Source organism: Salvia hispanica, chromosome 3 (genome assembly GCF_023119035.1).
Source record: "Salvia hispanica cultivar TCC Black 2014 chromosome 3, UniMelb_Shisp_WGS_1.0, whole genome shotgun sequence".
Lineage (NCBI taxonomy): Eukaryota > Viridiplantae > Streptophyta > Magnoliopsida > Lamiales > Lamiaceae > Salvia > Salvia hispanica.
In genome coordinates, this window is record NC_062967.1 from 29,385,930 (window position 1) to 29,412,261 (window position 26,332).

Consider the following 26,332-nt stretch of genomic DNA (forward strand, 5'->3'; position numbering starts at 1 on the left):
GCCTGAGAAAGGCAGGGAGTGACTGGAGAAAGCTTGACTTGAAGGTGAGTTTCTCGTCTCCGGTTATCATCCCTGGTAGCCAGAGAGGAACTCCAGTTCATGATAGAGAATATTTGAGCATTGTATAGCAGCATTTCTGTATGAATCTATGTTTTGTTTCAACAATTCATCATTGAGAAAAGAAGATACTCCATGTCAGGGATAATACTTGATGTGTGTGTGTGTGAGAGAGAGAGAGAGGGAGGTAGTATTCCTTCAGCTCTGTAGCCATGTATTTTGAAGGATATGATGAAATCAAACACAATAACAAGAAACTTTTAATCAACAATGACACAAGAAAACAAGAAAAAAAAAACATATATTGACAGAAATCCACATCAAAAGGCATGTTCATGTTGAAGCTAAGCATGGTGTGCTAGAAATGAGAGCATATCAAGGCCATACACAAAGTGACTCTATTCATACTCTATTTCAACCTTTTTTCCTACTGCAATCAAATCTTTCTGTTGGTTAAGCAAATCCCAACAGGCTATTTACATAGTGACCAAGAACGCGATAAAGAGGTGACGAAATGTTACAAAAACGAGAATATAGATTATGTATCCATTGTTCCTCATCAGCAGCAGTAAAGGATTCAGAAAATACTGGCTATGGTCTCTCTGTAAACTTAGACTCAGATATTTGAGAGTGCTTCGATGGGGAGCTCGGTCCCCGTGAAGGGGTACGGGCAAAGATATTCAGTTTAAAGATCTTCTTTGAAAAGGAACTCATGAGTTTTCTTGAACTGGACCTGTCGAGATTCCTCTTCATGTATACGTGATCTTTCTCCAAATCATTTAACCTCATACGCATCCTTGCCAGCTCAAGCTTCAAGTCCCTGTTCTCTCGTCTCAAAGAAGCATAGTTGTCCCGGGGAGACATTGCAGCACTTCGCGCTCCACTGTTGATCCGCCACGACTGGTGGATAGGCTTCGGATCCTCATCCGGATAGGAACAGAACAAGGAGTTCCGAAGTCTTAACTGCTCGTAGTAGAGCACTTGGACTATTGATTGGACTGGAAGGCGTTCGTTTTGTGCAGCGTGCACTCCAGCTTCCTGTGACAGTTTCTGAAAATCTATCAGTTTGCACAGCTTTCTCTTATCGGGTTCGGATAAAGCTTGATGAGCCTGCAAACATGAACTCCAAAGTTAGTTAAACCTCTCTCTCTGTATACACTCTTCTTTCCAACTAAAAGCTGAAGTTCACTGTGTTACTTACTTTGAGATAAATATCAATAGCTCGGTATAACCCATCGTGGACAGTTCGTGCGTGTGCTGGCAAAGTTTCTGCGATAGCTACAAACACATTGAGCTTGAGATTTGCATCGGGTGCTATCTCAGCCAGATAATTATCGACAAGTTTAGAGACCTTAAACAGCGCGGTCTGAGAGGGCGAAGATGGACTATCTGATTCAAAGACGGATTCCTCATCCATATCTTCATCGCTATCTTCCATCTGAGAAAAGTTAACCAGTATTCTGTGAACAGTTTCGACATCAAACAGCGTATCACCAGCATGTCGGAAAGAAGGGATCAAGAGATCGTCTAGAGTTGCTATGTCCAGCTGGGATCCTATCCTCCTCTCGAGATCAAGCCTACAAGAAACCGAGCAATCAAGCATCACAGCGCTCCGCAGCATACCAAACAGAAAAGTGATAGGAACAGAAAATTTCTCGACTGGGAGGAGGCTAACTATCGTCTCCACAACAAGTCTTTCGTGACTGCTTGCACCCGACACCGGATCAACTGCAGCCTGGTTGGGCTGATTCCATAAGCTGGACTTCTTGATTAACTCTTTCTCTGCATAGTTTACGAGTGAGGCCCCAATGCTTTCTGGCCTCACCCCGCGGCATTTTATGGCGGTTATGACTCTTTGATACAAGTCGACACGAAGCACTGAAATATCTTCAATCCACCAATCTCCTTCACACTTAGGCTGCTTGCTCATGTGAAGCCTCCCTGAGCTGCTGTACTCCAATCGTGAGAAACTCGAAGCAATCTGCTCGACACAAGCTTTGGAAGCTATTGCATCAATGCATCGGACGACAATTTGTAGCTCGTCCGCCAGTGGAAGCAAGTTTTCACACTGCTGAAGGACTACGACACACATTTCGAGGTTTTTGCACACAACACTATCAAGATATTCTGCAGCTCTCGAACCAAGGTTGTTCTTCGAGTACTCTTCGGTCATTTCTAGGTAATCAGAAACGCAGCACAGCTGAGCAACATTTGCGGCTGTGATCTCAAAGTTGATACCATAGCAAAATTTGGCTGCCAACTCAAATGACTCGGCACCTCCTGGTAGTCCATGAAGCTCGATTTTGGAGACATCTGCTTCCCGGTGCTCTGCAACCAACTTCCGCATTCGCCCACTTCGTGAAACGAGAGGGAACTGCAAAAGTATGACATTCATAGAACTCTTGTTACGCTGAATAGACTGTGTGTTTATGCCCGCCAATTTGGTAAAACAAGGTTTATCTTATGGCTATGCGTACAAATGTATGAGAATGCTCACAAATTTCACTATAGATATGCTAGAACAGATAGCAGAAGCATAATACTTCTTCATACATTTGGACTTAATAAAGTCGTTAACACGCCATAAACAAACATGAAGGTCCCTAGCTAAATACTCCCTCCGTTCCTTCATAGTTGAGTCATTTTTCCATTTCGGAAAGTTCCCTCATAGTTGAGTCATTTCCATATATAATAACTTTTTCCTCTTTCTTACTTTACTCTCCCTTACTTTATTCTCTCTACTTTATTCACTTTTTACTTTATTCTCTCTACCTTTTTCTCTTTCTTACTTTTTCTATCTATTTATTTAACACACTCAACATTCATTTTTTAAACTCCGTGTCAAAAAGTTCCGCCTCAACTATGAGGGAACGGAGGGAGTATATCATAGTATATCAAGAAGCATTAAGGAATTCTTGAAATCTCCTAGGCAATGAAGACTTTCATATCGAGATACAGATATATAGAAAAACCATATTACCCCCACAACTGCAGAAGGTTTACAGGAAGAGCCTGACCTTATGCAATGAAAATGCACCCCCATCTACTTCAATGATTATGTCACTTGGAACATCACGAAATACCCTACAAAACATGTAAGAATAGAAATTATAGAATTGTAAACCAAAAAAAAAAAGAAAAAGAGTAGTAAAACAAGCTCAAAACACAAATTCTCCAAACCCATATTGTAGAATATCGACAACTAATAGAGAAACAAGAAAACAAAGTATCAAACCAGTTACAGCATAACAAAATTAGTAAAACAAGCTCAAGACACAATTCTTCACACTGTACTAAAACCAATTCTCCAAGCCTAGTTTTTTCACAATGTAACAAAACTAGGCTTTCTTCTTATTAGTCAAATAACACACTTTTCAAATCCACGAATTGCAGCAAGAAAAGTACCAAACAAAAGCTGAAATTCACAATCATCCAAAAAAAACAACGTATAATGTCGAGTAATTACCTCAGAAATCAAACCATTTACAGCATGAAGAAATTTAATAAAATAAGCTTAAAACACAATTCTTCACATAGTAACAAAACCAATTCTCCAAGCATGGTTTTTTTCACATTGTAACTTCCAAAAACAAACAGTATAATAATATCAAGCACCTCCACATGAAGAAGAAATCAATTTTGAATTACAGCATAAACACACACACAGGGAATGAAGAAGCAACCATTCATTACAACGCTGACTGGCGCTCTTGGACATAGGCAGCTGGTGGTGGTGATGCTTGGCCATGGACAGAGGAACTGGAAGCTTGAGAGCAAGAGAGAGAGGTGTTCCTGCTGAAAGAGTTGGGTGAGGAATTTCATCAAACATTTTGTCTTCAAATCATAAGCTGTCCCTGAGGTGGTGGGGCATGTCCGTGAAAAAGACAGCTTTATCACGCCATACATTTTCTTAATCCCCGAAAACATGATTTACAAAGATTGTTGCCTAAATAAAGGAAATGCCACTGTGAGATTTTCTTGAAATTCAAGGAATAAAGCAATGGGAAAATAGAGACAAAAAAGAAAAAGCGGGAAAAAGGGTCGTTGTTTCTGTTGATACTTTCTTACCTTTTGTCCCCTTTTTATATTATAAGGATAATGATAATTGCATTTGTAACATATAGATTGATTTTAACATATTAGGAACACATAAGTTTCCTATATACTAGTAACTATTAGTAACACAAGCAAATCTTGGAAAGTGATACAAATATTTCGGCCACTTTGGTAGGAATGTTAATTGGGTCGATATACTCAAATTCGAGCTTATTTTTATTGGATGGTTGGACTGTTTGGTTCAGAGTCATTCATGTTATAATTTTTTCGAGTCATAAATTCTCAATCGTGACCCTATCTTTCGAGTTTTGTGCGAACATATCTCGTCAATTAGGCTTGACAAAATTTAGGAATTTTAACACTACATCTGTAACAAACAATTACAATTATAATTTAGTGATAATTCAATTCGATAACTCTTATGGAGATAAGACTACAGTGCTATACGTTTTCCAAATAATTATCATTTTCAAATTTTTAGATCTAAATATATTATTTTGACCGGTAGAGTGAAATACTAAAAAGTTAAATGACAATCATAACTCTCAAATATTGAATCATACTAATACATTTTCTTATGGATTTGTAACCAAAAAGAAAAAGAAAAGGAGCAAGCTCAAGTCGACAAGCGTGGAAGTTTGAATTTAGGAATAGTATAAAATCATTATTAATTAAGCCAACATCTACTTTATATAGCAAAGTCACGTTTTCAAAAAAGCAAGATTGAAATGTGCCAACATCCAATTATTACCAAAGTAAATAATGATAACATTTGACATGATACAATGATTTTCTTTTCCACCACCACCTCCACTTCCACTTGCACCAAATTATAAAACAAATTGTCGTTTTAGGTCAATTAATTGGTAGAAATCGTACATTGTCGTAGATATACATGATACAACCACTCAAACTAAAATTAAGATTTCAACATCGGTTGTTTATCGAATTATGATTTTTTTTAAGAAAAAAATTGATTATGTGAGATTTTCTCTACACCAAGTGTGTGAGTTAGATATATGAAGATGGATAGTAATGATTAGTTATAATTTAGAGTAATATGTTGATGATCAAGAAGGAGAAAAAATAGTAGTGATATGCTTGATTACTCAACCATGATGGCTCTAGCCTGGCTAATCTAGGGCATAGCATTCTCATTAGAAAAGATAAAAAAATAACAAAAGGCTAGGTGATGGACATGGCATCCAAAGGCAATGTGGGCATTTGAGAAATACTATGTACTTATCCTATTCAAATATATGGTTTCTTTAAAAAAGTTTGGTCTTAGAATTTCATATTTTGATCACGGATACATTATACTCTATTTTTTCTTGTTAATATTCTCGTATTAATTTAGTATCAAGTTAACATGTTGCCGTTGTTTAATGGGAAAATTTTCATGTGATTTCATTTTTTTATATTCTACCTCCGTCCCACTTAAGATGTTCATAATCTTTAGTGGCACGTAGTTTTAGGAACAATTATTTAGTGTAATATAGACCTATAGTAGAAAGAGGAAATGTAGTTGGATGTTATAATGAGAGAGAAAAGACATAAATTTGTTTCCAAATATGAAAAGTGAACATCCTAAGTGGGACAAACTAAAAAGAAAAGTTAGAACATATATTTTCCAATCACCTTATTCAAGTTATGAATTCTTTCAAATTATTAAGTATAATTCATATATTGAACATCTTTTTTTGGAGGGTGTATTCGATCGTAATTATTAATAATTGCTCATTTTTGTTTTTATGTTTTGTATCAACCCAAAATACCATTGAAAATATTTATATTAATTACCCAGGCCTCCAAAGCCCAGTCCATGGTTGATCTGACTGGGCTGGGCCGCCACATTTCGGCCATATTGTATTATATTCCTAATAAAAGATTTCACCAAACTTAGTATTTGAGCTAAGAACATGGAAATTATTGAATTTGCACACAGTTAGCCTAGAAGAAATGAAATTTATTGGAAAATATACAAAAAATATTGAAATCGAAAAAAAAACACTTAATTTTTATAGTTATTAAATAGGTTTATAAAATACAGCAACATGAGGCCTAATTAAACTTGTACATAGCTAATTATATAGGAACAAATGTAACTATGTAAGAGTTGGCGGCATGTTTATTGGCAGCAATTTTTTGCGTATTAGTTGGGGCATTTTTGGCTGTTTTTGAATTATTTTTTTAAAGATTAGGACATTAGGTAGTTTGACTTTGGAATAATATGTTTATTTGTTTAATTAATTTATTTGTTAAGGTATGAAAAAGGCACAATTGATATAATTAAATTTATAGTTGACTTGTTTTTATTGGATAATAACTAGGTGGTGCTGGTCTAGCCAATGAACCTCATTAATTGCCAACCTTATGTCTCACTATAGAACTCTTCTATAACTACTATGGAGTAATTATTTATCATAAATTCAAATATTGTTGTGAAAAATATGAAATTATCTAGATGGAGTAAAGGGATTTTTTGATTGCATGCAACGAATGTGAGACAATCTTGATTTTGAAGAATTACTATATGTAAAAGGAAAACAAGGAGTACTAATACTATTAACTTGTAATTAATATGTGAAAGTTTCTTGTCTTTTTCATATTATTGGAAATTTCTTAAGGGTCTATTTAATTTATAAATATCCCCTAAGCATTTGTTTATATTTTAAAATTTGCAATTGGATATATCTTTAACACAATTACTATTATATTTTCATGATTGTGATCAATTGAGATTTTTTATGCTAATTGAGAAATGAGATATATCTTTAACACAATTATTATTATATTTTCATGATTGTGATCAATTGAGATTTTTTATGCTAATTGAGAAATGAGATGCAATATCAGCCACTTATTTTTATTAAATGAGTGGTCCAGATTTTTCCACATGGAAAATATCTTTAGATTAATTAATTATGAAAGGGCGGAATGGTAATATCATAGTAAATTTTATTCAATAAATATATTTTTTAATTTTTAATTTTAATTTTTTTTTAAAATTTTTAAATTATTTTTATTTATTTTTTATTTATTTTTAATTTTTTAATTTTTATTTTTCAACTGCATATACAATTCATATCAACTACACACATATAATGTCAACTATCTGTACAATTCATGTCAACTACACAATATAATGTCAACTACATTTACAATTCATGTCAAATGGAGTAGTATTTATTGAATAAAGTTGTTGACATTTGATGTGTAGTTTACGTGAATTGTATATGTAGTTGAAAAAAAAATTTAAAAAATAAAAAATAATAAAAAAACGAATTTAAAAAGTTAAAAAATTTAAAAAAAATTAAATAAAAAATTTTAAAAAAATTTAAAAAATAAATAAAAAAATTAATAAAATTACAATTATGCCCCTCTGTTGACCTAAACTACATGCAATTGATATTTCACAAATATTTTGGATGAGTGGCTGAGATTGCATCTCAATTCTCAATTAGGTTATAAATCTCAACCTAACGAGACCCTATATTTTCAAATGACTAATTTTATAATAGTAGCAGTTGGCTAATTTTATTACGTTAGACTTTTGAATATACTACTAATTATTTTTCTATAATTATTTAGTAAATGAATTTTTGGAAAACTTTGACAACAAAAATCGGGTAACAGATTCCAACTGTAAATGGAGCCAGAAACGGCTGACGCCAAATCGCCGCTTCTGGAAGCGTGGCGGCGCGGCCGTCTAAGTCGCCGGAACTCTGTGAACTCGCTCCGCAACGATTTCATTTCCAGATTACCCGATAATGTCCTATCAGCAGTTGACCCTGAGTCTCCCTCCTCTTATTTTGATGTCTCCCGAGCTCAGGGTTTGAGCCAAGGTACATCTTCCATTCTAGTGGGTGCGCGAATGTTGAATGTTATCTCCTTATTTTTACCTTCAATTTTTTGTTTCTTATGCAATTTTGGTTTGATTTTGAAATTTTATTTTCGGGCTGGAATTTCAATAGAAAATTGGTGTTTTCTGATGATCAATTCATGATTAGGAGGTTTTATTTGTTTGTAAATTGATTCGATCATTCTGAATATTACTACTCCATATGTGAAGAAGGTTTTCGGCCTTTTTAGCTCATGTTTTGCTGAATATACATATTTGTGATTTGAATGTTAAAAAGGTTTGCTGAAAATAGATTCAAGTTTTTAGCAATTTGAATACAAATTTTAGCTTTCCTTTGCAAATTTTGCTCCTCTTTCGAGCTTATGACAAATTCATACTACAAAATATAGGACAGAAGGATTACTATGAAAGACAGTTTGCTACATTGAAATCATTCGAGGATGTCGATTCCGTGGTGTTATCAGAAGAAATAGATGAAGAAGATATACAAGAACAAGCACAACATGAGAGAGCTATGATGATCTCCAATTATGCTAATATTTTGCTGCTGGCCTTCAAGGTGAGAAAAGGCATTTTGAATGTTGCCTTTGATCCTACCTTTTTTCCATTTGAGAAGATATTATCGTTACTAATCACTTTGAGAAGACTTGATAAGAGTGATTGTTGGTTTCTGGTCTGAAAATGATCACCATTGTTGTAAAAGCTGTATGTTGTTTGGTTCACTGTCTTCCATTAATACCGTCTCATTTCATCCATCATGCTTGTATCAGATCTTCGCCACTATAAAGAGTGGATCGCTAGCCATTGCTGCTTCGACCTTGGATTCCTTACTAGATCTCATGGCTGGGGGCATACTTTGGTTTTCCCACCTTGCAATGAAAAATGTCAACATTTACAAGTACCCAATTGGAAAGCTGAGGGTCCAACCGGTCGGGATTATCATCTTCGCTGCTGTGATGGCTACTCTTGGTATGCGCTAGATTTTAAACTCATTTACGCCATCATGTCACAACGGCTTTACCTTGACTTTGTGTAGAAATAAGTTGTTTTTAATATGATCCTACTTGGTTCAAGGTCTTGGCTTCTTCGAAAATCACACTTTTTCGTTTAGGCTTTCAGGTTTTTGTTCAGGCTGTGGAACAGCTTGTCGAAGCAAATCCTTCTGAGAAAATGACCACAGATCAGTTGGTCTGGTTGTACTCAATTATGTTATCTGCTACTGCAGTAAAACTCGCTCTCTGGTTTTACTGCAGAAGCTCGGGCAACAAAATTGTGCGCGCTTATGCAGAGGTACATTACTCTACATTCATCATAAAACATCTTTCTTCATTACTTAGTGTTTGGCATTCTTGTTCTTGACAGGACCATTATTTCGACGTGGTAACAAATGTAGTAGGATTGGTATCGGCTGTCCTCGGTGATAAGTTCGTGTGGTGGATTGATCCAGCCGGTGCACTTGCACTGGCAATCTACACAATCACTAACTGGTCTGGAACTGTACTTGAGAATGCAGGTATGAATCCTGGCAGATTTTTTCAAGTGTTCAGAAGCTCGAACCTAAGCTGACTCGTCTTCTGATTCAGTGTCGCTGGTAGGCCAATCAGCACCACCCGATGTTCTGCAGAAGCTGACTTATCTTGTGATAAGGCACCCTCAGGTTAAGCGTGTTGACACGGTCCGTGCTTACACTTTTGGAGTTCTGTATTTTGTTGAGGTTAGTACTGACTAATAGTAGTAATAGATATTTGACGGTTTTGCCATTTTTGAAATAGTGAAAAAGCTTATGTTTGGGGTGTTACTGTTAGGTCGATATCGAGCTCCCTGGAGATCTGCCCCTCAAAGAAGCTCACGCCATCGGAGAAACTCTGCAGATGAAGCTCGAGAAACTTGTTGAAGTCGAAAGGGCATTCGTTCATCTTGATTATGAATGTGAGCACAAGCCAGAGCACTCTGTTCTCAGCCGGCTGCCCAACAGCGATCCCTAAGGTCTCTTAGAGAAAAAAAGGGCACACACATCATTCATTGCTGTAAAAAAAAATTGCAGGGTGTTTGTGGTCTCTAGCTTTGAAAGAGTTGGTTTTGTGAATTTGTTGATCATTTTGTAATACAATAAAATATCATATTGTATACACTGTGTGCCTGTAAATCGATTAAGTCTAGAGAACAATAAACGGAATATATTTGAAGTTTGAAGTATTTTAAATAACTGATATCTCGAATTTGGAGATTTTTCTATTATAATTTCAAGTTTCGAGTACTTTAAACTTACAAGACCAAAAATGGAAAAACAATCTCAAGAACCATAAATGGTGTCAAACTTACAAGACCAAAAACCAAAAATTAAAAAATAAATCACTTTTGTAACAATCAAAACAATAATCAATCACGAAAATGCATAGTCCATCACATGGATCATTAAATCAACGTCTAGCAAACAAAGGAAACCATTTTTCTTGCAAGGAAGAGTGGTGATAGATCATGATCATAAGCAACACTAGCACAAGGGACACTCCGAGGGGCGAACCCCCGACCCGATGGAGCGAGTCCCGCTCGGGCAAGTCAATCGAGAAGGGGAAATGGTCACGATCCTCGCCTAGCCAGTGGACGAGGAGGAGGAGAAGGACGGGGAAGACCATGAAACTTATCTTGATTTGGTCCATCAAGTCTAGGAAGATGTACTCATAGTTTATGTACCAATTGAAGATCATGAAAAAGAGGATTACGGTTAGGAAGAATACAAAGTGGAGAGGCAATGTGAAGTGTTGGATGTATTCTTGGAAGGGTGAGCTATAGTATCTAGCCATGTTGAAGGGAGTTAGGATGAGAGAGTTTGGCCACTTTCATGTGCTATTTATAGGGCCTTTGAGTCGAGACTACATTGGATCGTTTAAAAAGACTAGTCTCTATCTATTTATGGTAAGTTACTCTCTATGATGAGATGAGTCTTAGTTTTCGTTAATAATTTTTCAACTATAGTTATCTTTCTTATTTTATCAATTTTGTATTAAAACATGTGTACATTGCTAAGACTATTATTCATAGATGGAGTTTGTGCATAGTGAGTAAAGAGTTTGTGTTGAAGACATGGGTTAAATGGAATGGTTGGTTTCATTTTCTTGTGGAATTATTAAAATACAATACTTATTCAAAATATGATTACATTTCACAATAATATGTATGTTTCACTTAATGTATCATGAGCTAAGTACTAAGTTCTCTTTTGGGAGTTTTTGGGGAAAAAAATTCCTCAATTTTCTATAATAATAAAATGACAAAGAAAATATAGGTTTTAGAGGCAAATACCGAAATTAAAAAAAAAAAAAAAAAAAAAAAAAAAAAAAAAGATGCCAAAGTGGGAATTGGGAACAATATTATTCATAAAGGCTCTTTTGAATATGCTAAAGGCAGTATGGAATATTATCCAGAAAAAAAAAGAGAGAATATTAAAGAATTTATGTCATTTTCACCTTTGCCTAACCTTTATCAGTTTATCCCACTTAAATGTATTTTTTAAATCTATTTTTCTCTTTTAACGCGACTTATGGAATATACTTATTTATATGAAGATACATAATTTGATGATATGTGGGGACAATTTTACTAAAATAACTCTAATGTAAATGAAATTTTATTTTATAAAAATTTACCGGCGAGGATAGGGTTACATATTATAATAATATTATTATCATTATTATTATTATTATTATTATTATTATTATTATTATTATTATTATTATTATTATAACAATATAACACCAACAACAACAATAATTTGTCCTCAAAAAATTGAAGAAAAAAAATAAACTAACAACATTGTTAGAGAAAATTTAAAAGGTAATATTATGAATATGGATGTAGTTTATAGTATTTTTTGGGCTTTATATTTCTGTTATTGAAACGTTATTATGGACTTGTTACATATACTTAATAGTAGTAATATAATCTTGATATACTCACAAGTAGGGGTGGGTAAACGGTTCTCGGTTAATCGGTTAACTGAGAATCGAATCGGAATCGGTCGGTTATCGGTTAACCGATAACCGACATTTACGGTTATCGGTTCGGTACCTGTTATACATTTTTGCTCTAAGTCGGTTATCGGTTATAACTGGTAACCGTTGGTTATAACCGATAACCGAATTAAATTCAATTTTAATTTCAATTATAGTTTATTTAATACCAGAAGAAATTATAATTTACTTTCAAACTTTGTCACGATGGAAGAAATTGTAATTTATATTTAAATTTTGTTAAAGTCTCGTATTGCAATGTAAAAAAAGTTCATTTTAATTTGTGTCACTATCAATTATAGTATTATACTTATAAATTTATTTCTCAAAGTCAATAAAGTGCTTAAGCATTACTATGTTAAATATAGAATAACCCTTCACTTATTATTGGAGAAAAGTTTTTAAATTATAGATCATGTAAAGTTTAAGTCTTTTAAAGTGTCTAAACAATTTATGTATTACTCGTAAATAGGAGTATAATAATAATTAATAAAAGTAGATGAAAAGTTAAAAGTCAAAACCAAAAATAATTTTAATTTATATGTAGTATCTCATGTTACTGCCCTTTTCTCTTTACAGCGGGGGGTTTTGACTTATTATTGGGTAGTATGTTGCCAAATTTCATTAGCTTCTAAGTAGGATTTACTAATTTTTTTTTATTAGTTCATACTAAAATATACATTACTCATAATTACAATTTAATGCGGAAGGTTGCACCGAATGTACCTAAATGTAGCCCTTTTGGCAATACACATGCACATGTATAAATCAATTCGGTTAGTTCGGTTATAATCGACAACCGATCGGTTCTAATTGAGTCGGTTAATTAAGTAACTGAACCGAAGATCGGGTCGGTTCCGGTTAGTTTTTTGATGGAATTTTGGGGTCGGTTAACCGACTGAATACCCACCCCTGCTCAGAAGCTATTATGGGCTTTGCAATGTTATGTCAATATAGAACTAAAATTTATGGACTCGTGGCCAATATATTAAAGAAAATATATTATTGGGCCTGAATATTGGATATATAGAACAAAAAGGTTGGTCTTTTAAGGGGTTAGGGTGTAACGTAGTACTCCCTATTGGAGTAGCATAGTAGTATTATGTAATATATGGAATGTAATTTAATTATCAATTAGCTTAAGCACACAAAATTGACCAATAATGTTATTTAATAGTTTTCCCTATTTAAACAAACAAACTAAAAGCAATAGTTTATTTTTCAAACTAATTTAGAAATACTCAGCATGATTTCCCAAATTTATTGAGATAATGTTACATGCCCCTTCAAATAAATGTCTTCATAAAAACTTGATTATCTATTTTAATTTTGTAATAAGTATTATTTAAATTATAAAAATGTGTTAATTTCGGATCAGTCCTACAAGGTTGCAAATTTGAATGTAAAATCATGATATTTCAATTTTTTTCGTAGTTATCCTGTGAGTTCTAATTCTGTGATATTGATATTCACGTGATAGCTGAAATATTCTATATAGACAAAACTTCGGATGATTCGAAATGAACTATTGACCTAAATTTGCTAGCATAGGTGGCTGTAAAGTTATTTTTAAACACATAAATGACGTTAAAAAGCTGTATAAGCATTAAAGAATGTGATAGTGATTAATCTTTAATGCATTATGTGCAGTTGGGAGTTAGACCATACTACTATATGATTGGTTAATGTTGTAACATGTTATCATATGATTGTTTATGTCCAACTTTTAGGTCGAATTGATGGGTTGCTGATAAGGTTAAATACTAGTAATATATTATAGTGTTTGAGTTTGAGTGATTAACATTATAACATGTCTTGATTATAAGATAATGAAGCACAATTAAATTAATAGTATAGCAATTCATTATAATGAGAATGTCAAGAATTCTATACATTTAGAAGATGTGTTAGTTTGAGTTATTTTATTAGTAGGCTGATTTGAAATTGAACATGTGAAAGATACTAGGTCACGATTCCATCAATAAAAAATGTAGTGATACTAATATAATTTGAAGACATAATCTTTGAATAAGTTCCTAATTACTTTGAATTACATACATTTACATTGTTTTGTAATGGCTCGATCTTTCGATTTGCATGTATTTGTCTCTCCTAAGTTTTACATGGTCTTAGATATATTTGTATTTAATTAAGCATTATCTCCCCATTTCATATTACATTTTGGGGTGTGGAATATTTATGATGATAGGTGATAGGTCACAACAGGTCACGTTTGGTCCATTTATTTTCAATTTTGATGAATTTATTTCTAGGTGAAAATATTTAATGTTCTATACACACTACATATGTTTATCTATTACTAGTACAGTAGTACTCCACTACGTATTTTATGAGAATATATATTAAAATCTCATAAATTATGTAGCTTTACAAACCACAATATAATTTGTTTTTGCATTAGAAGTTGTGGTTGTGAGGTTAATCATTTGATTCATAACAAGTTTAACTAATTAATTACTCAAATTCTCAATCTGTAAGTTAAAAATATAGTAGATGTTAATTAAATTGTGCTTAGACAACTACTTTTGCAACCTTTCATTTAAAACTCCCTTTAATTTCTTCGTCTTTTTTTCGGGAGAACCATCTCGTGATTCTTGATCTAAGTCGCCACATGTGACACATAAATGAATTTCACAATTATTGATAGTTTGCTCTCTAATAATTGGCTGTATAGTATTTATAACTTCATGATGATGTATAGTTACATTATCATACAAAACGAACTCAAGTATTTTTGTAAATAATTACTACTATTAAATATACCATCGGTTTTTCATATATTGTTCACACACATATACACGATTATGTGTTTTGATGAGATAAATTTTTTAATAAAAAAAAAACGAATTGAATAAAAGAAGACCCTACACAACTCTAAACCAAGAAAATTAAATTTCCCAACTTCCCCCAACCCCACCTTTCATTCCCTATAGAAGCTGCAACAGGAAACTAGAAAAATCCTATATAAATAAACCTATCTATCTCTCTCAAAATCGTAGCAAAATGGATTCCAAAGATCTGTTTTTTGGATATCTCTCTATTTTCATAATTCTATTCAATTTTGCAGTGTGTGACGTAGCAAGTGATAGACAAAAATGTGAAAACCAACTAATAGGGCTAGCAACGTGCCTGCCCTACGTGGGTGGGGAGGCCAATGCCCCCGCCAGCGATTGTTGCACCGGCTTCAAGCAAGTCTTGAGAGATAGTCGCGAGTGCATCTGCTTGTTGATCAAGGATCGGGACGATCCAAGTCTTGGGCTCAAGATCAATGCCACTCGTGCCCTCTCCCTCCCCGACAAATGCAAGACTCCTGTCAACGAGTCCATCACGGACTGCCCGAGTAAGTTGCCCCCCTTTCTAGAAAAGTACAATCATGTGTGAATAGTAATTACTTTATAAGCATTCTTAAAACGGTAGGACTATGTTGTGTGGGCACTAGAGGTAAGTTTTGCACCCGATATATGCAGTATAGTAGTGTAGCATCTATGTATAGAAAGTGGTTAAATTCTATAAACGTATCAAAACGGCTAAATGAGACTGGTCACCACGTCATCCAAACTGCTTCACGACGTGGGACACCCTTAACTAACACGTAGTTCGTTCGATTGAGTGCAGCTATTCTTCATCTACCACCAAACTCACCGGATGCTAAGGTGTTTGATGATTTTGCAAAGAGTGCCAGCAAAAGCAACACCACCACAACTACTACCCCTACTTCTTCTGGTATGAAATTATTGCCAAAGATCATTAACTAATCTTTAAATTAAAATTAAATCAATACATATGTAACAACTCATGCACGTCGCATTTATTATTTGTCTCAAATCCCAAATAACTATTTAAGTTTTCGTTTTCTTACATGTTTTACTAATTTATTTCATTATTTTTCGAGATATAGCAAGCTCGTCGAGTGGGTCGTCTGCATCAACAACAACCGGTCCAAATAGCGATGGAGGAGAGGAGAAGATATGGTTTGCTGGACTACTCATAGCTATGGCTACAGTTCATGTTTTCGTTAATCAATAATGTTGAAACTGTATTCTTCTAATTTATCATTTGCAGACTTTTCTAGTATTTATTAATTTTGAGCATAATAATGTGACTCAATGTTGAGGTTAGTGTAGAGATGATCTAGGTTGTTTTTCTATTTGAGATTTAAATAATGGAAATAATTTTCAAATTACCATTCATAGTGTGCCTTTGTCAATCCCGCACTCGCACACACAATTGACAATACACACATGAATCAGAGTATCAAAACTCCACGACAATTAACAACTAACAAGAATGAAGAAAAATAGGTGAAAACTCCATTATAGCATAAAATATAGTGACCAATTTAGAGAGGGAGAATAATAACTCAATTTCCCTCTCTCACACACGCAAGACACAACACACGTGAATCAGTATCAAAACTCCATGACAAGAAAGAAGAAAACAAGGAGAAAACTGGGCAGGATAAAGAGAGTCAAGAACTCAATCCTTCTCTCTCACACACATAACACACATGAATAAGTGTCAAAACACCATGGGAAGAAAAGAAGAAAACAAGGTGAAAGGCAGTCAAAGGCATATTTACAATAAGCCAAGTCTACAAAGTGATATAGTAAATAAAGATGAGTTGGTAGGTTGCTCAAGAAACCTAGATACTAATCCTAGAATAATACAGCAGCATCAAAGGTCTTAGGACTGAAAGGTATCTGCAGAAATGTATATACAACCTAGAGAGCCTGAAAAAGAATGCCGGAAACCATCAATCCGACTTCAAAATACCCCGTCTAGCTACTGTACGATCCGTTGGTACGAGTATTAGAAGGGTAAACGAAAGTACCAGCAGTAGAGAATAATCCCAGATTGTATATGGCCACACCACAGCCAATGATGGAGAGGAAGGGTTCCTGTAGAAAACAATAAGTTTCAGAATACGAGTAAAGTGATATGATTCGCAGGTATAGTCACGAGTGCGTTTGTTGGAATTACCAGGTTTGAGAGCGTCGAATGTTGTTTAGTCCCAGGCGCTAGTCACAGCAGAGCCAAAGCCTCCACCATATCCGCCAGAATGGTTGTAACCATTGTTCATGTTGCTGCCGCCACCATACATGTCCATCCCACCTCTATTGTAGGAGGAATCTTTGCGGAAATCACGCCCGCCAAATCTTCCTCCGCCACCTTGCCCTCGGCGGTTCCTACCACCTCCAAAGCTAGACCGAGCAGCAAAGCGTGCCAGCCAAGCAGGAACCTCTTGATTTGCTTCTTGCATCAAATCAGCCAATGGTTTTGCCAATGAGGCATTGCCATCGTTGAAAAAAGCAGTGGCCAGTCCTGTTTTACCAGCACGCCCGGTGCGTCCAATACGGTGGACATAGTCGTCAATGTCATTAGGAAGATCGAAGTTGACGACATGTGCAACATGAGGGATGTCAAGGCCACGTGCTGCCACATCAGTTGCAACCAGAATTGGAGTTTTGCCACTTTTGAATGATCTTAAAGCATATTCTCGCTCCTGCGGCCAGAGACAAAATGCTTGCATTAATATCATAAAACTAGCATCAGAGGGCACATAATCGCTATTTTTAAGGATATTATGTACAAACTCAAATCAGCATATTCATTGGCACATGAAACACGTTAAAATTGGAAGAAAAATGAAGAACAGAGAAATAAATTGAAAATTAAACAAAATGAAACAGAAATACAAGAATATCTACAAATTCTTGGAAACCGGGGAGAAATCAAACTTTTAATAGACACGTGCTGTTTCTGATTTTGTCATAAGATGATGGATAAGTTGAGCCCTAGAAAAAAATAGACAAATTATAAGACCTGTTGTGTTCGGTCACCGTGAATGGAAGTGGCAGGAAAGCCATTAATGCAAAGCCAGTGTTCAAGCGAATCAGCTCCCTTCTTTGTCTCAACGAAAACCAATGTCAGTGCTTGCTACACACCACAAAGCAAATATCTGGATTAGCAAACTGTAAGGAATACAAATAGGCAAATAGCATGGAAGTTGGTCCAGGTTAGGAAATATGGACAATACACAAATTTGCAGACGGTACTAAAAGAATATCTCTTGTTCTGATACAAAAACAGCCACATTTTTGGCTTTTAAAATATAAATATATAGGAGTATTTATTATTTAATGATGCTTCACACAATGTGAACCATGCCAAAAACTCAGAGATCTTCAACACAACGAGTTTTTCATATTCGTCCTCTTTTACTGCTAAATTCACCAGCACTATTTATACATACATCACCATCCCACCCTCCACCCCCCAAAAAAAAGGTACAATGCACAAGTGAATTATAACCAGGTGTGGGAGCTTGGTAAGTGTGTGGGGAGGGGAAGTGAATTAAAGCACAACACAGGCAAAAATTATTACCTTGGCCTGAACGCCATTTGCTCTTTGTGCATGGAGAAGGTCCATCAGGTGACTTCTTTTGTCAGTCTCAAGCACATATTCAATTCTTTGGAGGATCAATTCAGTGCTAGAACCAACTCTTCCAACAGCCAGAAATATGTAATTTGAAAGAAAATCTGCAGCTAGTCTCTGCATGTTAAGAGATATTTCCATTATATCACATATATATAATAGGTGACAGCTTGTAACTTCAACAAAGTCGAAAAATATATTATTATGTCCATGTCAATTGTTAGAAAAGATATCTTCAATACTTCAACCTTTGAGGGACAAAAAACTCAACTAAAGTCCACCTTTTGGAGTATGGTGACAGTGCCATGGGTAAAGAAAACAGACCTGGATCTCCTTAGGAAATGTGGCGCTAAATAGCAATGTCTGTCTTACACCAGGTGGAGGCATGTCCATTTGTTGCACAATTCTCCTTATTTGAGGTTCAAAACCCATGTCCAACATTCTATCTGCTTCGTCAAGGGCTAAGTACCTAATGTTTTGTAACGAGACTCTAGCCCTTTCCAACAAATCAACTAAACGTCCAGGTGTTGCAACAAGTATGTCCACACCTCTTTCAAGTTCTCGAAGCTGTCATCAACAAGGCTTCATGATCAGACTAATCTATAGAAGCGGCGATGCAACCAATGACAAGGGCATGGCAAAAAAATATGGTACCTGTTGATTGATAGGTGCACCACCATAAGCAACAACAGCCTTGACGCCAGTTTGATATGAAAATTTCTTAGCTTCTTCATGAATCTGCACAGGAAAATCCACTATCAGATCTGTTTCAATGAAAGATACAAAGAATATCCAAATTCTATAAAACAAAACCTGCATAGAAAGCTCCCTTGTTGGAGAAAGAATGAGAGCAAGCGGAAATGCCATACGCGGCATACGTGGCTGTCTTTGAGCAGATTGGCCACTTTTCATGATTCCACTAATTATTGGGAAACAGAATGCTGCAGTCTTTCCTGAACCAGTTTGAGCGCAAGCCATCAAATCCCGCCCAGTGAGTGATATTGGTATGGCGTGCCGCTGCACAGGTGTAGGTTTCACATACTTGCACCTCTTAATATTCATATTTAAAGCATCACCCAAATCAATCTCGGCAAATGTATTCACAGGAGGTGGGACATCTTTCCCACTAGTCTCCACCGGAATATCCTCATAAGCATCAAAATTGATCCCTGAATTTTCCTGTACTGCATATTCTGGTTCTGGAACTCCATCATCTTGAAAAGGATTAGCCTCTCTTTCCCTGCCACGATCCCAACCACCATTTCTATTGTTCCAAGCACTACCACCTCCACCCCCACCACCGCGACTGAGACCACCACCTCCACCTCTATCATTTCTAGGACCATACGACTGAAATCCACCTACAGCTGCACCACCCTGTCCCTGGGATTCATTTCCCGCCAAAGTCCCAGCATAGGAAACTGCAGCTGAGGGGGCAGGATCAGTTGAGGCTGAAGGAGGCCTATTTCTAAGATGCGGAGGAACATAAGTACTTCTAGAAGCATGAGAAGTAACCCCTACACCACCACCGGTGGGAGCCTTCTCAACAGATTCAGACCATGTAGCAGGCATACTCAAAAGCACGCAAAATCACACAATTCCTCTCCCCTGTCAAAAAATACCTCCAACGCCACAACAGTTTTCCAGGCAGAGATATTTTTCAACGCTGCACTTGCAACAAAACAAAATCCAAAAAAGGAAAATCATCATCCTCAAACCCTGATATAATACCCCTAACAACAACAATATCTATCACAATTTCAAAACAAAATCCTTCCCCCCGCTCAAAGTATACCAGATCCATACAGTAAAATAAGCAAACAGCCCCAATTCTGAATCAAAATATATCCGTAAGCACAAGTATGGACCAAAATCCACAAAAACAATGAAAGCAAGCAAAATTATTAGCAGAAATGCAGAAACAGCTACACATGAACATAATTCCAAAACAACATTATTTCCTAAAAAAAATCACTAGCAAACTTCCCCCAATTCTCAAGCAAACTTCATCCTTAAGCACACGCATGGACCAAAATCCACAAACACCGACGAAATCGAGCAAAAATATCAGCAGAAATGTAGAAGCAGCTACGCATATACATAATTCCAAAACAGCATTATTTCCTAAAATTTCAACAGCAACGCGGTTATGGTGCATACGGAGAGTTAGATAAACGTAGAGGTGGGTGACATACGATATAATTAAAGGTAGATGATAAAGAAACCCTAATTTGGGGCAGAGGATGTGCGATCGGAGGCGCTGCTGGTGCGTAAAATATCTTGTGCGATGCTTGTTGAATTTCCGCTTTTTCTCTCTAAAAAAGGTCTATAGATATTCTCTCTATATTTCTGCAAACGTATTTATAGTCTTCGAGGTTTGCGTTGCTGCTGAATACGCGATAGGCGATACCACCATTATTTTTAGGGGCTCTATACGATTTCCCTTCACTTTCATTTCTTTTTCTTTTTCTTTTATTAACATCTTACTTCGATAGGCTTCAATATCATTTAGTAATAAATTGTTACTGGAATTATATTTTACAAACTAAGTAGTACTACTACATAAAAACAAAATATTCATTTGCTAATATGGAGTATTTATTTAAACTTACGACAAAAATATGAATTTGCACACTCTCACGGTACACGTATCTCCACACGCCCTCCTCCCCTTCTCCTCGTGTCCATGCTCACATTGTCTCCTCTCTTTCATCTACTGTTTTCGTCTTTTCTATCGTTGCCTCCTCTCCCTCTTTCACTGACAGTGCATTTCATTCATTTCTCAACCCTTTTAGTAAATCGTAAAAGTTCAGCGTGTAAGCATACATGAAAGACATTCTCTTCAAATTATAGACAAAATCAACAAATTGAGTCTGATTTTGATTCGTAGAATACATCAATAACAATCTTGTAATTATCATGAGTACTTAAAACATAAGTGTAAACTAAACATATATTATTAACATATATAAGCACTTAAATATCTTATTTTGTTATTTTATAATGATCAATATTACTACATGACTCATTTTACTTCAAACATACTCATATTCTACTAATACATTATACTCACAATTAATAATTATATATAAAAACATACTTATATTAATACTGCTTTTTCCCCGAGGGAAAAAGAAAAAAGAAAAAAGGTTCTTCTTAGATATTGATAAAGTTAATGCATTTTCAAGTAAATATATGAAATTATTTATATCATGTGGTGCAAAATTAAATGACTATAGTGCACAAATTTGAATGAGAATTAACAAAATGATTATCTATAATTGGATTGCATTAAATCCGTTGAAATTAATTAGATGAATTCAGTTAGAAAAAAAAATAGTACCCTTAAATAAGGCTAAAATAGTAAAATTAAGCAAAGTCGAATAAAATGGCTGACACTGAACTGATTTCAGCTAGTTGAGCTAACATCCTAATTTGGGGATGAACAACAGCGGCATGATGATGATGCCGGCGGGAGGCGGCGGCGGAGGCGGTAGAGGAGGCGGAGGCCGGTCGTGGCCATCGACGACGTCGGTGTCGTCTTCCGGTAAGAGAATTCAGAAGGAGATGTCGGAATTGAGCTCCGATCCTCCGCCTGACTGCTCCGCCGGCCCCAAGGGAGACAATCTCTACCATTGGGTCGCCACTCTCTTTGGTCCTCCCGGTATTGTGCACGCCGCATTGATAATTGTACCTTTACTTTCTTTACGAATGCACTTCTTTTTGGTAATTAGGTTTCTATTTCGCGCGCTTCAGATTCTGATTTTGTTGAATATGGAGTTATTTTATTAGCATAGGGCTATGATTCATCATGTGTTTCAGTTCAATTCTGAATCTGTTTAGTGGTGAAATTGATTTGATCCTAACATCATCAAGGAGCTTCATTTCCATGTGAATTTTGTGTGATTTTTTATTTTTATTTTGCAGGGACACCTTACGAAGGGGGAATATATTTCCTTGATATAACTTTCCCTAGTGATTACCCATTTAAGCCTCCCAAGGTAATATTGTGAAGTCAATGCTTCTCCAGCCTTCGATAGATGACAACTCCATTGTGTTCGCTGTTTAACTAGTTATAAGACTAATGGTTGAATTCTAAGTACACCTTTCCTGCATAATCGAATTTGAGGATCTTAAGAAGGAGAGATATCTTGAGTTTTTATTTAATTGTGATGCTTGTGGTGAGTGGACCTATGTATGATGTAGAGAGGCCGAGGAGGGTAGTAGTTTGTCTTGAAAGTTGAACATGCTGTCGTTGGTTGTTTCACCATCATGATATTTTCTCATAGTTGAATGCCATATAGCTCGAAGCCTCTGCATTTGTTAATTATATGTGGATTTGGGCTTGTAACATGTATTGCAGTATTAACTAGTTGTCGAACTCCCGTGCGTAGTCAAACTTGAGGATCTTAGAAGGGTATTTCTTGAGTTTTTTTTTATAACAGTGATGCTTGTTGTGAGATGGCCTTTAATATAGAGCAGACTGAGGAGAGTAGTAGTTTGTCTTGAAAGTTGAACATGCTGCAATCGGTTCTTTTGTTATCACAACCTCTTCTTATCTTTAAATGCCATATATCTGGAAGTCTCCAATCTGTTGATTATATGTGGATTTAGGCTTGTAACATGTTTTGCAGTATTAACTAGTTTCTGCATTGTCGAACTCTAAGTCATCCCTCGCTGCGTAGTTGAACTTGGGAATCTCGTGGACATATCTTGAGTTTTTTTACTGTGTTTCTTGTCTTGAGCAGACCTATGATTTATAGCAGACTGAGAGGAGTTAGTAGTTGTCTTGAAAGTCGACCATGCTGCAGTTGGTTGTTTTGTTATCACGATCTCTTCTTATGTTCAAATGCCATATAGCTCGAAGTCTCTTCCTCTACTGATTATCCCACGTTTTGCGTTGTTAACTAGTTTCTTTGGATTCTCACATAAAGATTGGCATAGTCCAACTATATGAAGGATAAGCTTGTATTATGAGCCTTTAGGTTGTTGACATTGGATTATATGAATATCATCTAAATGCTTCTACACTAGAAGCTTGGGTTGTGCTGCAGTGATTCTTTTCGAGTTGTTGTATTCCTGACTTCTGACTTCAGGCTTGCAGGTTGTTTTCAAAACCAGAATCTACCACTGCAATGTCGGTTCTACTGGGGATGTTAGTTTGGACATCTTGAAAGACGGGTGGAGCCCTGCTCTAACGATCTCAAAAGTGCTGGTTGCGCTCAGATCAATATTCACAAACCCCGATCCATGTGCGTTAGCTTTCTGCATTTCTCTTCTCTGTTGGAACTCAGTGGTTTCTCACTGGGGCAACTACGCTCGCGATTATGCATAGTTTGTAGATATGTCATGTAGCCGTATGAATCTTCATAAGCAAAAACGGTAGTGAGTGGTCATCCAGCTGCAAATTATTCATGACTCGATGATCTTACTGCTGCTATGCTATGTTGTTGCAGATAAACCACTTGTTCCTGGTGTCGCACGTCTATACTTAGCTGATAGGGTGAAGCATGACGAAGTGGCTGCAGAGTGGACTCTGCGGTTTGCAAGATAACGCGTTGTAACTCGAGAGAAACGAATCTAATGGAGCAGGTGCTCTCTGTGAAGGAAAAAAGGAGCCAAGTTGTTGGAAAGACTAGTTTGTGCAGCATGTTTAATTGATGGTCTCTCTATATTTGTGGTAATTATTGGATAAAACATTAGTGCTAAGAATATTCTTCTTGTGAATGTCTTTTAACTTCTGTTCCAGAGTAGGAGAGGCAGCTAGACAGAGACGAAGATGGAGCAACGAATTAATAACCTGGTTATTCGGTCGGTTTACCTAAACCAAACTGTCGGATTAATTGATAAAAATTTCAGTCCATTTATTAAACCGAAACCGAACTGATTTCAAAGTCGGTTATCAAAATAACAGACCTCGGTTATTTGATTATCCAAAATAAACTGAATTAAAATTTTTGAATTTAATTTCTATGTGCATGCCAATCTATCATATATCTATGATTATATAAAGTGAGAGTTGTCTTAAAAATAACAAGATTGTCACTAAGGGCTGTTTCGGCGGCGGGAACTGTTATAAAATACATGAAAACTTTGATTTTACTTTTACTAGTTTAGCCCCCGCACGATGCGCGAAACACGACTCTTACAACAATCAAATGAAATACAAAATTATGTGTCCTTTTCGTCTATGAAAAATTAACTCGGTTTGATTTAGTACAAGTTTTAAAAAAAAATTAATGAAAAGTTAATAAAAAAAATTGTAAGATGAGCCATACTTCTATATATTAGCCCCCGTGCAATGACTTTTACAATAATCAGATGAGTATATAATTATGTGCTCCCTTCGTCTACGAATAATAAACTCAATTTGAATTAACACAAGTTTTAAAAAACATTTTTATGGAAAATGAATAAAAAAAGATAATGAAAGATTAAGTCATACTTATATATTTAGTTTTATAATAAATTGTGAACGATATAAAATTAATGGAATATATGGTTCATTATCAAAAATAATAAAAAAAAGTAAAAGCAAATGAAACATCTATTAGTGGACATATAAAAATGACAAAATGAGACAATTATTGATGGACGAATGAAGTATTGTTAATAACTACTCCCTCTGTATAATTAAAAATGAAATGTTTTCTGGGTTGTCCCATTAAAAATGGAACGTTTCTTAAAACTGAAACATCTACTTTTTCATCTCTATTACTTTATTCTCTGCTTATCAACTCACAAGATAACATTACAGAAAATCCCATACAATAAAGCAAATATTTCATTTCTAATGAAACAGATGGAATATGAGTTTAATTATGGTAACAAGTATTGAATTAGTTTATATTACTTCAAATTCGCTACATAGGATATATATATTAAATTTAACTTTATTAATTAATATATAAAAGATATATAATTTTTTCTTAAATATTTGTCGATCATTGAAATTATGTCATTTGGTACATTGATTTGTTTATTGACCATTGATTTATGGAGTAGCATCTTATTACTCACAACAATCACACTCCTACACGTTTTTTAATTTAATGTGTATTATCTAATGTTATAATATTTTTTTTACTCAATAATAACCTATCATATCATGCATCTTCCATTAAAATTTTATTATACATGCTAAAAGATTTATACAATATACTCTATAAATTTTCATGAAAGTGGGCTGGAAAATAAAAATTCCCACTTCTTGGATGTAAAGATTAGAGAAAATGTCATTCCCATCATCTATGGTAAATAAATTTTAAAAAGAACAAAGAGAAATTATAATATAGTAGAAGAAAGATTAAATATAAAGAAAAGTAGTTTTTTTTTTTAATAGAACTATAGCAAATGTGATCTCAATTTGTAGAGGATGAAAAAATATGGATTTTGGTATAATTTTTACATATATTTAATTTAATATATAAAAGATATTTATATAATAAATGAAATATTTATTGACCAATGAGATTGTAACAAATGACATAATCTCATTGGTCAATAAATGAAATAGAGAGAGAGACTACTTGATGAAAATCATAGAGCTGCCACCGAACCTGAACTTGGTGACCATTCAAATGATGGAGCAGAGGAACAAGATGGCTCTGTCCAGGTTTGGTCTTCTTTGGCTAAAAACACACTGATTCAACTTTAATAGTTGTTGATGAATGAAAATCTACTTTTATTTAGAATGCTGAACAGCTAGGCGAAGACTCCACTTCTGATGGAACAAGGTCTTGACAATGGAAATCAGGTACGGAGTACTTTTTAGTGAATATGCTGTCAATACGAGTTTTGGTGGTTTACCTTTAGCCCTGTACTACTCGATAGCTTATATGTCATGTGCTGGTTCTCAGATTTCAAATACCCTAATGAATGAGTCATTACT

General features: G+C 35.1%; 5 protein-coding genes across 8 annotated transcripts; 3 read left to right on the top strand and 2 right to left on the bottom strand.

Moving 5' to 3' along the window:
- Positions 1-343: 343 nt before the first annotated feature.
- Positions 344-4,094, bottom strand: LOC125213561 (BTB/POZ domain-containing protein At5g48800). 3 transcript variants are annotated; one of them, XM_048114177.1, is made up of 5 exons: positions 3,741-4,094; positions 3,075-3,141; positions 1,409-2,431; positions 1,259-1,335; positions 989-1,167 (listed from the first exon to the last, which is right to left on the bottom strand). In XM_048114177.1, the coding sequence occupies exons 1-5, from the start codon at positions 3,884-3,886 to the stop codon at positions 1,119-1,121; spliced, it is 1,362 nt and encodes a 453-aa protein (XP_047970134.1). In that variant the 5' UTR covers positions 3,887-4,094; the 3' UTR covers positions 989-1,118. The 3 variants fall into 3 exon arrangements, with proteins under 3 accessions (XP_047970132.1, XP_047970133.1, XP_047970134.1); XM_048114175.1 differs by having other exon boundaries at positions 344-1,167; positions 1,259-2,431; positions 3,741-4,093; XM_048114176.1 differs by having other exon boundaries at positions 344-1,167; positions 1,259-2,431; positions 3,038-3,141; positions 3,741-3,874.
- Positions 4,095-7,729: 3,635 nt separating this feature from the next.
- LOC125217025 (metal tolerance protein 4-like) lies at positions 7,730-10,181 on the top strand. The gene is made up of 7 exons (XM_048118846.1): positions 7,730-7,958; positions 8,365-8,534; positions 8,746-8,944; positions 9,087-9,265; positions 9,338-9,488; positions 9,559-9,689; positions 9,781-10,181. The coding sequence occupies exons 1-7, from the start codon at positions 7,763-7,765 to the stop codon at positions 9,958-9,960; spliced, it is 1,206 nt and encodes a 401-aa protein (XP_047974803.1). The 5' UTR covers positions 7,730-7,762; the 3' UTR covers positions 9,961-10,181.
- Positions 10,182-14,981: 4,800 nt separating this feature from the next.
- LOC125212284 (non-specific lipid transfer protein GPI-anchored 6-like) lies at positions 14,982-16,192 on the top strand. Of its 2 annotated transcripts, none has more exons than XM_048112401.1 (3): positions 14,982-15,346; positions 15,622-15,729; positions 15,899-16,192. In XM_048112401.1, exons 1-3 carry the CDS (start codon positions 15,010-15,012, stop codon positions 16,030-16,032), a joined length of 579 nt encoding a protein of 192 aa, XP_047968358.1. In that variant the 5' UTR covers positions 14,982-15,009; the 3' UTR covers positions 16,033-16,192. The 2 variants fall into 2 exon arrangements, with proteins under 2 accessions (XP_047968358.1, XP_047968359.1); XM_048112402.1 differs by having other exon boundaries at positions 14,987-15,346; positions 15,905-16,192.
- A 367-nt stretch (positions 16,193-16,559) lies between these two features.
- Positions 16,560-20,846, bottom strand: LOC125212283 (DEAD-box ATP-dependent RNA helicase 37-like). Its single transcript, XM_048112400.1, has 8 exons — positions 20,637-20,846; positions 19,255-20,107; positions 19,096-19,179; positions 18,766-19,008; positions 18,391-18,558; positions 17,830-17,943; positions 16,987-17,509; positions 16,560-16,904 (listed from the first exon to the last, which is right to left on the bottom strand). Exons 2-7 carry the CDS (start codon positions 20,011-20,013, stop codon positions 17,012-17,014), a joined length of 1,866 nt encoding a protein of 621 aa, XP_047968357.1. The 5' UTR covers positions 20,014-20,107; positions 20,637-20,846; the 3' UTR covers positions 16,560-16,904; positions 16,987-17,011.
- Positions 20,847-21,841: 995 nt separating this feature from the next.
- LOC125211774 (constitutive photomorphogenesis protein 10) lies at positions 21,842-24,168 on the top strand. The gene is made up of 4 exons (XM_048111692.1): positions 21,842-22,105; positions 22,369-22,442; positions 23,546-23,693; positions 23,898-24,168. Exons 1-4 carry the CDS (start codon positions 21,883-21,885, stop codon positions 23,993-23,995), a joined length of 543 nt encoding a protein of 180 aa, XP_047967649.1. The 5' UTR covers positions 21,842-21,882; the 3' UTR covers positions 23,996-24,168.
- The last annotated feature ends 2,164 nt before the right edge of the window (positions 24,169-26,332 follow it).

Excerpts from the sequence above, each read along its gene's own strand:
- LOC125211774 (XM_048111692.1), top strand. The coding sequence starts at position 21,883 with ATGAACAACAGCGGCATGATGATGATGCCGGCGGGAGGCGGCGGCGGA. Across the intron at positions 22,443-23,545 it reads ACCCATTTAAGCCTCCCAAG|GTTGTTTTCAAAACCAGAAT; the intron begins GTAATATTGTGA and ends TCAGGCTTGCAG. Across the intron at positions 23,694-23,897 it reads ATTCACAAACCCCGATCCAT|ATAAACCACTTGTTCCTGGT; the intron begins GTGCGTTAGCTT and ends ATGTTGTTGCAG.
- LOC125212283 (XM_048112400.1), bottom strand. The coding sequence starts at position 20,013 with ATGCCTGCTACATGGTCTGAATCTGTTGAGAAGGCTCCCACCGGTGGT. Across the intron at positions 19,180-19,254 it reads CAAGGGAGCTTTCTATGCAG|ATTCATGAAGAAGCTAAGAA; the intron begins GTTTTGTTTTAT and ends TTTCCTGTGCAG. Across the intron at positions 17,944-18,390 it reads CAAATGGCGTTCAGGCCAAG|CAAGCACTGACATTGGTTTT; the intron begins GTAATAATTTTT and ends TGTGGTGTGTAG.
- LOC125212284 (XM_048112401.1), top strand. The coding sequence starts at position 15,010 with ATGGATTCCAAAGATCTGTTTTTTGGATATCTCTCTATTTTCATAATT. Across the intron at positions 15,347-15,621 it reads GTCCATCACGGACTGCCCGA|CTATTCTTCATCTACCACCA; the intron begins GTAAGTTGCCCC and ends GATTGAGTGCAG. Across the intron at positions 15,730-15,898 it reads TACTACCCCTACTTCTTCTG|ATATAGCAAGCTCGTCGAGT; the intron begins GTATGAAATTAT and ends TTATTTTTCGAG.
- LOC125217025 (XM_048118846.1), top strand. The coding sequence starts at position 7,763 with ATGGAGCCAGAAACGGCTGACGCCAAATCGCCGCTTCTGGAAGCGTGG. Across the intron at positions 8,535-8,745 it reads TTTTGCTGCTGGCCTTCAAG|ATCTTCGCCACTATAAAGAG; the intron begins GTGAGAAAAGGC and ends TGCTTGTATCAG. Across the intron at positions 8,945-9,086 it reads TGCTGTGATGGCTACTCTTG|GCTTTCAGGTTTTTGTTCAG; the intron begins GTATGCGCTAGA and ends TTTTTCGTTTAG.
- LOC125213561 (XM_048114175.1), bottom strand. The coding sequence starts at position 3,886 with ATGTTTGATGAAATTCCTCACCCAACTCTTTCAGCAGGAACACCTCTC. Across the intron at positions 3,142-3,740 it reads AGTCAGCGTTGTAATGAATG|GGTATTTCGTGATGTTCCAA; the intron begins GTTGCTTCTTCA and ends CATGTTTTGTAG. Across the intron at positions 2,432-3,074 it reads GTGCATTTTCATTGCATAAG|TTCCCTCTCGTTTCACGAAG; the intron begins GTCAGGCTCTTC and ends ATACTTTTGCAG.